The following is a 10,206-nucleotide window of genomic DNA, read 5'->3' as shown; positions in this document are numbered from 1 at the left end:
ACTTTAAAAATGCTGAATCAAATTTTTAAAACACAGGAGTCAAAAATTTGCTTTGCAAAAAAAAAAAAAAATTTGCTTTGCTTCTGAAGTACAGACAGGATTAAGCACAACAGGTGTGCCAGTTATTCTGCTGCTGCTGCTGCTAAGTCGCTTCAGCCGTGTCCGACTGTGCGACCCCATAGACGGCAGCCCACCAGGCTCCTCCGTCCCTGGGATTCTCCAGGCAAGAACACTGGAGTGGGTTGCCATTGCCTTCTCCAATGCATGAAAGTGAAAAGTGAAAGTGAAGTCACCAGTTTTTCTACAATTCAAGAATTTTCACTTTTAATGTTCCCTCTAACTATAATACAGTGTTTATACAAGAACAGATTATATATCAGAAGAAAACTGGTATATTACTGGCTATATTACTTGTATATTACTGGTAAAAACTGGCTCATCATAATAAAATAATAAGATTCATAGTCTGCATACACACCACCTCACAATAATCGTGTGATAACCAAAGTGCCCCTAAACGACCAATGTAGACCCCACACTCAAAGGACAAGTATATTAGAAATGACTTGAGGTCTGAGTACGGTGAGCTGTGTCTGAGGTCGAAGGTGGCCCTTAGGTTTTTCAAGGACCAATTCAGGATGCAGACAGCACAGCTGTCTCTGATTTAAAAAAAAAAAAAAACTCGTATCAAAGGATTTTCAGGGTATACCAACCAAACTGACACATTTTGTTTCTAAACAAAATGCAAACAGATAGTGATGGTATTCAATATGAAGTAAATAAACTAGCATTAGTCTCTGGTTGAAAATTCTTTTTAAAGAACAATTTTTAATACCCTTAGACTCAAAATCCCACCTGAGAAACTGATTTCACCTATCAACAATACCACATATGGTATTTTTTTTTAACTCCTAAACATGCTGCTGCCAAAAAAGAAAACATGAAAGCAAGTCTGATAAGAAACATAAAATGCAGTGATTGTTTCATTTTTGACAGTCTACTGTCTGACAGTCTAAGAAATCCTGTTAGTTTATAAGAAAGCAAAGGCATGAAGAAGAATACCTACTCTTCCCCTCACACAAAATCGTCTGGACCACGCCCTGGGAGAAGCATTCAGGCTGTTATTCTAGTCCAAAGCAATGAGAAATAAGAAGAATAAAGAACAAACGAAGTATTTTAAGTGTATTCAGTTGTTAATAAAGATGAACCAGAAAGCAAACCAAACAAACAGAACATACCATAAAGCAAAGCAAAGAAAAAGCAGTTTGAAAACACTTGCTTTGGGTACTTTCATATATCCCTAAATATCTGCTTATTAAAACCTTAGGACTCCACCCTTTTATTTCTAAATAAAATCACAAAGTCTTTCAGAGAGTTCATAGTCCTCTATCACTATTATTTTCTTTTCCCCACTCCCCCTCCAAAAAAACAGGACTCTTTATTCTAACTTATCCACTAGTTCACTGAAATTCTCTTCATATCTAACCTGGAAAGAATGAGCTCAAATGTTAACATCTCTTCAGGAAATTTCAGTTCTCCATTTGAATGATATACCAACAGGATTATTAAGCTAGTCTGAGGATACAGTGAATAAGAAATTCGGAAAGTCCAGGGGCCTGAGAAACTGCTGCAACATTCCTTACCAGCTTAGAAACCCAGAACTCTCTGACGCAACTGTCAGCCCGCCCGACGGCTGACTCCTGCCCCCCACCGCGGGCCGTTACCTCGATCATCCTGCTATCCACAGGCAGGGTGGCGCTGACCATGTGCACGTTGGGCGTGGACGTCGACCTCTGCCTCTGGGAGAGGGAGCCTTCAGAGGAGGGGCTGGAGGCGCTGAATGTGAAAGCATGGGGTGTGGAATATCTGTGCTGGGAACTAGGCGACAAAGAGAAAGAAAAGTCCATGGCTGACACTCGGGCCTCTGAAATGGAAAGATCTTTCAACTACTTACTTCATTAACATACTCGGGACAAACCCTACTTACACTATGACCTTCGACAAAAGTATTCCTTTCTTTTGTCAATCTAAATATGCACCATTAAAATTTTTTCTTCTGTTGAGGTGCCTCTGCATGCAAATTTTTAAAAAGGAAATAATATACATGCTCAGAATTCACGTAAAAAGAAATGGTACTTCAATAAATCACGTCTACAGAATACGCCAAAATTTTAGACCATCTCAACACCACCCTCTACAATTAAGCTAGCTGGAACTTTCCCAGGTTCACTTCGAGACTAAATTAGAAAACCTGAAGGAAGATGTCTAACCGTCTTAGACCTGCCCAGCGTGCCTGCACACAGGCAGCACTTTACTCATGGGCATCCTCTCCCCATAAACGGCTCACAAAATCAATTACAATGACTTTGATTTTCAGATCTGCATACCTCTGACGTTCATCCCTGGCTTCTTTTACCCAATGCCACTCTCCCACCAGCCAAACTGGGAACATGCATTCAGTGTAACACTGTCATTTGCTCAAAAGATTACTCTGGGTTTCGTTCAGACAAGGTTAGCACCATGCATGAATTCAAGGGATGAAAGACTTTTTCAAGAGAAATTGTTCCTCGGCCTTGAAAAGTTGCCTTTCCAGGCAATTCAACATGAATGGCCTCAGAGGCCTGGCTTCTTCTATCTAAATATTCAGAAGCAAGTACAGTTTTTCAGTCAGACATGCTTTTCAAATTATCAAGAAAAATAAAGGTCACTGAACAATACATCCAAGTATCATTTCAATACAAATTTCTTATTCTAAGATATGCTGCCTTGAATCATTTCCATGTTAGTTTTACAAAGGCCATTAAATATTATATGACTACATATAAATTAAAGTCAGATATTTTGGGCAAAGATGTAGAATTATTTTAGGTTCCAAATTCATGTGTAAAACTGAGTGAGGCATGTGAACTCAACAAAACTTATTTTAAAGTTGGAAAACAGAATAAAGACAGATTATGTGCAAACTTACAGGCACATTAAAATGGATTATTTATATTAAAAATCTAATTAGATTTTTTCAAGATAGCAGTTTATTAAACATCATGGTTTTAGCAATGCAAGGCCATAATAAGTATTTCAAAGTCGAGGGTCTTATTTTTATTGAATCACCGTATATCATTTTGGGACCCTTTCCCTGAGGCTCACTGCATACTGACAAAGGCAAATCTCAAAGTCTTTAAAATGTAATGAATGGATAAAGAAGAAGTGGTACATATATACATGAGAATATGAGTCAGCCATAAAAGGAAAAAAACAGGATCATTTGTAGAGATGTGGATGGATCTAGAGTCTGTCATACAGAGTAAGTCAGAAAAACAAATGTCAAATATTGATGCATGTATGTGGAATCTAGAATCACGGCTCCAAAGAATCTATTTGCAGGGCAGCCCTAGAGACACAGACGTAGAGAACGGACTTGTAGACACAGTGAGGGAAGGGGAGGGTGTGATGAACTGGGAGATGAGGACCGACATATATACACTACCGTGTAAGACAGACAGCTAGAGGGCCGCCACTGTACAGCGCAGAGAGCTCAGCTCTGTGAGATGATGGCCTAGAGGGATGGGATGGGAGAGGGAGGGGATACCTGTGTACACACAGCTGATTTACTTCACTGCAGAGGGGAAAGTAACACAACATTGTAAAGCAATTACATTCCAATAAAAAATACAAAAACAAAACACACAAATGAGATATAACGAACACACCAGGATACCAGAATTAATTGTATTCACTTTCCAGAATTTAAGAACTAAAGGACTACAAAAAGAAAGTTCCACATTTTGCTCTAACACCAATGCTGAGTTCCACAGAGGCTGCACAGAGTGTACATGGAAAGAGACAGGAACCCAAGGGAACTCCTGTCCTCTGTGTTCACACTTTCAATCCCATCTGCCCCAGTACAACTTCCCATAAAAGCAGTAGGTGCAAAGTACCCAGGAGGTATCCGGGAAACAGACTCTCGCATCCGACGCATCGTCAAAGAAGGCAGCGCTGGGACCCCGCCATCACCAACAGTGGAATTTGGGAACAATCTAAATGAAATCAGAGAAAGACTGGTTTACAGACTTGCAGTAGTGATTTTACAGTCAGCCTACTTGGCCTTCCAAACTGAGCTTCTCCTCATCACACTTTCCTGGACCATTTTAGGCTACTCAGAGTAAGTTGCTGGCCAGCTATTTCTTATTGCTCACGTCTCCTGGGCCACAGGATCCCGGAGGGGAAGAGGATTCAGACATAGCAGCTCGGCAGTCCCTGATCAACAATCAGGCCTCAGAATTGAAGCCAGGGAGGAGACTCAGGAGCCCCTCAGAGCGGTGGTCACTTTCTCTCTCTGGGTTTCAGTCTTATCCTTTCTACTGTGGGCAGTTTGGAGGGGACGTGGATGGGCATGTCGGTTATGATGAGAGCCAATCACATTCATCGGAGAAGGAAATGGCAGTCCACTCCAGTACTCTTGCCTGGAAAATCCCATGGACGGAGAAGCCTGGTAGGCTGCGGTCCATGAGGTCGCTAAGAGTCGGGCACAACTGAGCAACTTCACTTTCACTTTTCACTTTCCTGCATTGGAGAAGGAAATGGCAACCCACTCCAGTGTTCTTGCCTGGAGAATCCCAGGGACGGGGGAGCCTGGTGGGCTGCAGTCTATGGGGTTGCACAGAGTAGGACATGACTGAAGTGACTTAGCAACAGAGTAAGTTTTGTAAGTAGCTCAAATCACGTCCAACTCTTTGCGACCCTACAGACTGTGGCCCACCAGGCTCCTCTATCCATGGAATTCTCCATGCAATATTGGAGTGGGTAGCCATTCCCTTCTCCAGGGATCAAACCAGGGTCTCCTGCATTGCAGATGGATTCTTTACCACTGAGCCACCTGGGAAGTCCACCAATGGACTACCAACCTAAGTGATTGGCTTAAATGACTACAAAACGTGGACAATCTTGACCTGCCAATGAACACAGAGTCTCTAGTGTGCATTTCTAGGAAATACTGGCCTAATGTCCAACTACATCGAAATAGTATTTTTTTAAAAATCTATATATAGTAGGGCACTTTGTAACCTAAATCATATAGCTTTTCTGGAAACATTCTGTCTCAGAAATGCACAAATGGTAAGACTGAGGTATGAAGGACAGATCACCGTCAGCACCAAAAGTCATACACAGAGAAAAAGTGATATTCACATCAACTGGGCATCTTCCCTCCATGAGATGAGCACTCAGTGACTGGAAAGCTCACGCGTTCTCACATAAGGCTCACAAGAATGCTGCAGCCAGGGGATGCCCTCTTCTACAGATGCGTGAGCCAAAGCTCAGAAGTAATGACAGTTAGTTAATGCAACAGTGAAATTCTGACCAGTGTCTGCTGGACTCCAAAGTCTGTGCTACTTACAAAGTTCTCTCTGCAAAAGAGAGAAGTTCTCTCTGCAAAAGCTACATGTGACTATCACGAAAGCAAAACAGGTGCTCCCATGATGGCTTCATGATAACACGCCTCTATTTTTCTAGTGCCCTCAAAAAGGGGTAAAGTGCAACTCCAACGTTTCCTGTCCCTGTTCACAGGTTTTAAGAGGTGCTCTGGAATACTTCTTTATTAAACCTTACTAAAAAAAGTAGTTTGTCTATATGGAATATATTTGAGTAACTGGCTTGTCGTCAGAGGGACATATGTGTTTAAGGTTACTGTAAAATCATTTGAAGACTACTGTTTTCCCTAGTTTGAGGTGAAGAAAACAGCACCAACCATACCTACTACTCCTTCTCTGCAGAAGAGGTCTTGTCAGCATTATTTAATACAATACAGAGGAGTGTCTCCTAGCAACCCAGTAAACCCTGGGGGCTCTCCATGTCAACGTGCTCTTTGTCTTACAGAATCACAGTATATGAATCTCTAGATGACAGTCCTCCCAGCTGTTTTAGAAAGTTGTATACAAGCCACACTAAAACTTACTGATTTCAGAACTGTCATATTTCTAAAGTAGATCATTTCCAGATCATGATAATTCACTTAGAAAGTCTAAAACCCAGACCTGTCAGTCAAATACACAATATGCACCCTCCAAGGGGGTTTATACCTCCCTATCCCCTTATATTCTTTGAAAAAAGAACAATGCCTTACAAGAGCTGTCTGATATTACTCCAGTCCACACACATAGTGGGTACTTTGGTGCTACAATGCTCGTGAAACTTGTAGCCACAAGTCTGACATCTAAATCCATTTAGCAAGAACTTCTGACAGATGTCACAGAAGGCAAGCTTCAGGAAGGTTTTCCGAGCCTGGAACAAGAATACAGGTGTGTAAATTATGCTGAATAAAAGACAAAATAATTTCCTCCTTGGCCCCCATGAGGTTTTATTACAATGGAGAATCATACTTCCAACATTTGTAATAAAATTCATACATAGAAACTGAAGTACATCTGTGACCTAGTGAAACCTAAACTGCTTTACTGTAAACAATAATAGCATAGCTTTAAACAATCCAACAACATACACGCTTATTATCTCTGAGAAATCCCTACTGTGCCAGCCAAAGCACCCAACATACCACAGAGAGAAGACATCCGCCACTTACAAAGTTGTGTGTTGTGAGGGGAACATGATCCAGGAAATCCACTTGAAGTTCCTCTCCGATCAACGAGGCAGCATCAGTATTCCAATCTAACCGTGCTTTTTTACTAAAGAGGATTTTTAAAAGCATAACACAAAAGGGAAATATTTAAACAAGGTAAAAGAGTTGAATACCAGTAAATAATAAATACCATTTAGCTCATGCTACACAAGCCCCATACAGCACTAACATTTAATTCATACAACAAATCCATAAAGCAGGCATTCTTACCTCCATCTTAAAAACAAGAGAACTGGGGCTCTAAGAAGGTAATTTGGCTCAAGGCTACACAGAGTTTAAAGACCTATTTGGAATCTAGGTCAGTCAGACTCCAAATGGGTACTCTTAGAATAAAGTTTTCCTTAAACAATGCAATAAAACAATCTCATAATGAAATCTGCAATAAATTGGACATCTTTAAACATTAGAATCCTATAAAAATCCTATAAAACGGGTTAAAAATATTGTGAGAGTAGCAAAATATAATCTTCACTAGCCTATTTCACTCTTGAAAATAAGTAGAAAGGAATCACAAACGAAATGCACTTTTTCTATTAATAATGGGCTCAACTCTGTAGAACTGTTTATAAATATAAACTGAGGAAAGACTTAAGTGTCTTAATATTTACTCTGAAACTATTCTTTCTGTGCCTACACGAGACATAAACGCAGGTATATGTAAGTAAAAATGAATGCCCAACTCCTTTCCTGTGTCCTGTGCAGTCCATCCGGCCCATCTCCTGAAGGAAGAAGCCCTAGGACAGGAAGAGAACACTGCGTACACAGCGCCATTCAAACCTCTCCCTTTACCTACAAGAAGCCTTCAGAGCCATTTGTCTGATTATCTAACAGGAAACAATCCATTCCTTAATATAATTCCCTGAACTGGGTACAGGAAACCCAACATGACTCCATTTCGCCCTAGTGGCGAAGATGAGGGTTGTGCTGTCTTCTGATCAGCCCTCAGGTACTCTCCACCCAAGGGAGAACTGAGGATGGCTCCAAACAAACGTGCCTGGACCGGGGGGCTCAAGCCCCCCCCACCATCTCAGCACCCCAATATCTAAGGAGCTCTATGCATCAGCCTGGGGACCAACCCGCAATTGTACCCACACAGAGCTGCCATCTGCTTCAAAGATTTGCACTTCAGCAAAAAGCCTCCGAAGCTGAAAGGAGCATCATCAACAGATGACTTTATGCTCACCCTTCTGAGCAGACTCATTCCCTAGGCTCCTCTCTCAAACTAGGGAGTACCTTGAAAAATAGAACATGCAAGCGAAAAAAGAAGGGAAAGTTAAGGTATCATCCCAGATTTCTGGGGAGACGATAACAGGTAACAGATAGTCACAGACAGCTCTGATGCTTCAGAGTATTTATTATTATGACTCCTAGACTGTGAGATGATGTCTCTATCTTTCCACCATCATTAGAAATAGGATATTCTATGGATCATCCCTGAAGCAAATTCTCCTGCATCTTTTACCCCTGTGTCTATCAAACTGCTGGGATTTAGTAGAACTGAATAAAAATGAGTGAATTGTAAAAGTTTCTTACAGACAACATTCTTTAACTATAAATAATAAGGCAAACACTTTCTGAGTACCCGTTCTGTTAACTGCCTTACAGCAAATACAAAAGCCTTGCTCTGAAGAAACATACCATCTGACGTTACTGCTTCCTTCTGTGGAAACAGTATCCAACACCTAACATGTATTTTATTTTCCAATGTGATATTTAAGCAAAATGTTCAAGGTCTTGGTATCTTACTTTTCTAAGCTGTCTCTTTATAAACAAGATATTCAAATATTCACTGTTCAATAGGAAGCAAGTACTTGTTTTTTGTTTAATGGAAACGGTTATTATCTGAAGCTAGGAGATCCTTACTAGTATGAAGGCAGACCTGGCTGACTTTCAAGCTCTTACCCCTTGTGTTCGTGGAGAAGTCTGAACACTGCACAGCACTCTGGTTGCAGGCCCCTCACCTTGAGAGCTTTCATGAGGCAGTCATGCAAGCTCATTCCATTCCGCACATTGACCTACAAACGAAGGACCCCCGTTAGAACAAACACAGGCTGTGCAAGCATACTCCTTGGAAAGTAAGCACAGAATAAAGGCATCGGTCTGTAAAGGTGTAAGGAGAGAATGTAGGACAGCACTGCTTGGACAGCTGACCCCTGAACAACACGGCTCTAAACTGCACAGGTCCATTTACACGTGGCCTTTTTTCAGTAATAAATACCACAGTACTACATGAGTCGTGGTTGTTTGATCCAAAGGCTACGGAACAGGAGATACACAGCAACATACCCAGGGGCTGACTATAAATTATATCTGAGTTCGCAACTGCACACAGGGAGGGCACCCATAACCCTCAAGTTGTTCAAGAGCCAACTGTGATGGCAAATCCATACACAGGGGGAACAACCAGGATGCCCAGCGACAGGCGAGAGCTGGGATAAAGCACTGAACATCAGCATGTGCCACGCTGTGCTGTTACTATATTACTTCTAATGACCTGTCAGAAGGGGTCAGGTCCCCCCATCTTAATTGGGGGAAAATATTTTTCAGAATAACACAAAGAGTAGTATTAGATTCAAAAGATTACATCTGACAGAGTGCCTGAAGAACTATGGACAGAAGCTCGTAACACTGTACACAAGGCAGTAATCAAAACCATTCCAAAGAAAAAGAAATGCAAGAAGGCTAAGTGGCCGTCCGAGGAAGCTTTACAAATAGCTGAGAAAAAAAGAGATGCAGAGGAGAAAGGGAAACATATACCCAACTGAATGCACAGTTTCAGAGAACAAAGAGAGATAAAAAGGCCTTAAGTGAACAATGCAAAAAGAGGAAAACAATAGACTGGAAAAGACTAGAAATCTCTTCAAGAAAACTGGAGATATCAAGGGAACATTTCACGAAAGGACTGGCAAGATAAAGGACAGAACGGGTAAGGACCTGACAGAAGCAGATGAGATCAAGAAGTGACAGAATACACAGAACTATTTTAAAAAAAAAGGTCTTAATGACCCATAATCATGATGGTCTAGTCACTCGCCTAAAGCCAGATATCCTGGAATGTAAAGTAAAGTGAGCCTTGGAAAGCACGACTACAAACAAGGCTAGTGGAGGTGATGGAATTCCAGCTAAGCTATTTAAAATCCTAAAAGGACGACTTCCCTGGTGATCCAGTGGTTAGGACTCTCCACCTCAGGACTCTCCACTTCCACCACAAGGGCCACAAGGGTTGAATCCCTGGTCAGGGAACTAAGAAATAAATACATTTTTTAAATAAATAAATAAAAGCCAAAACATGACGCTGTTAATGTGCTGCACTCAGTTCAGTTCAGTTCAGTCACTCAGTCGTGTCCGACTCTTTGCGACCCTATGAATCGCAGCACGCCAGGCCTCCCTGTCCAGCACCAACTCCTGGAGTTCACTGAGACTCACGTCCATCGAGTCAGTGATGCCATCCAGCCACCTCATCCTCTGTCGTCCCTTTTTCCTCCTGCCCCCAATCCCTCCCAGCATCAGAGTCTTTTCCAGTGAGTCAACTCTTCGCATGAGGTAGCCAAAGTACTGGAGTTTCAGCTTTAGCA

The 10,206-nt window shown here is 41.6% G+C and overlaps 1 protein-coding gene across 3 annotated transcripts in view; it reads right to left on the bottom strand.

Annotated features, from left to right (window-relative positions):
- RAF1 (Raf-1 proto-oncogene, serine/threonine kinase) overlaps positions 1-10,206 on the bottom strand; it is a 76,935-nt gene that overhangs the window by 11,621 nt on the left and 55,108 nt on the right. For all 3 annotated transcript variants that reach the window (XM_010862457.1, XM_010862459.1, XM_010862458.1), the window contains exons 3-7: positions 8,534-8,646; positions 6,575-6,677; positions 6,119-6,276; positions 3,936-4,034; positions 1,725-1,878 (exon numbers count right to left, since the gene is read on the bottom strand). In XM_010862457.1, the coding sequence (XP_010860759.1) occupies positions 1,725-1,878; positions 3,936-4,034; positions 6,119-6,276; positions 6,575-6,677; positions 8,534-8,646 (627 nt within the window). The remainder of the gene's footprint in view (positions 1-1,724; positions 1,879-3,935; positions 4,035-6,118; positions 6,277-6,574; positions 6,678-8,533; positions 8,647-10,206) is intronic.

Source organism: Bison bison, unplaced genomic scaffold (genome assembly GCF_000754665.1).
Source record: "Bison bison bison isolate TAMUID 2011002044 unplaced genomic scaffold, Bison_UMD1.0 scf7180017864482, whole genome shotgun sequence".
NCBI lineage: Eukaryota > Metazoa > Chordata > Mammalia > Artiodactyla > Bovidae > Bison > Bison bison.
The sequence above is the reverse complement of the archived record's forward strand: the minus strand, read 5'-3'. Positions and strand labels throughout refer to the sequence as shown.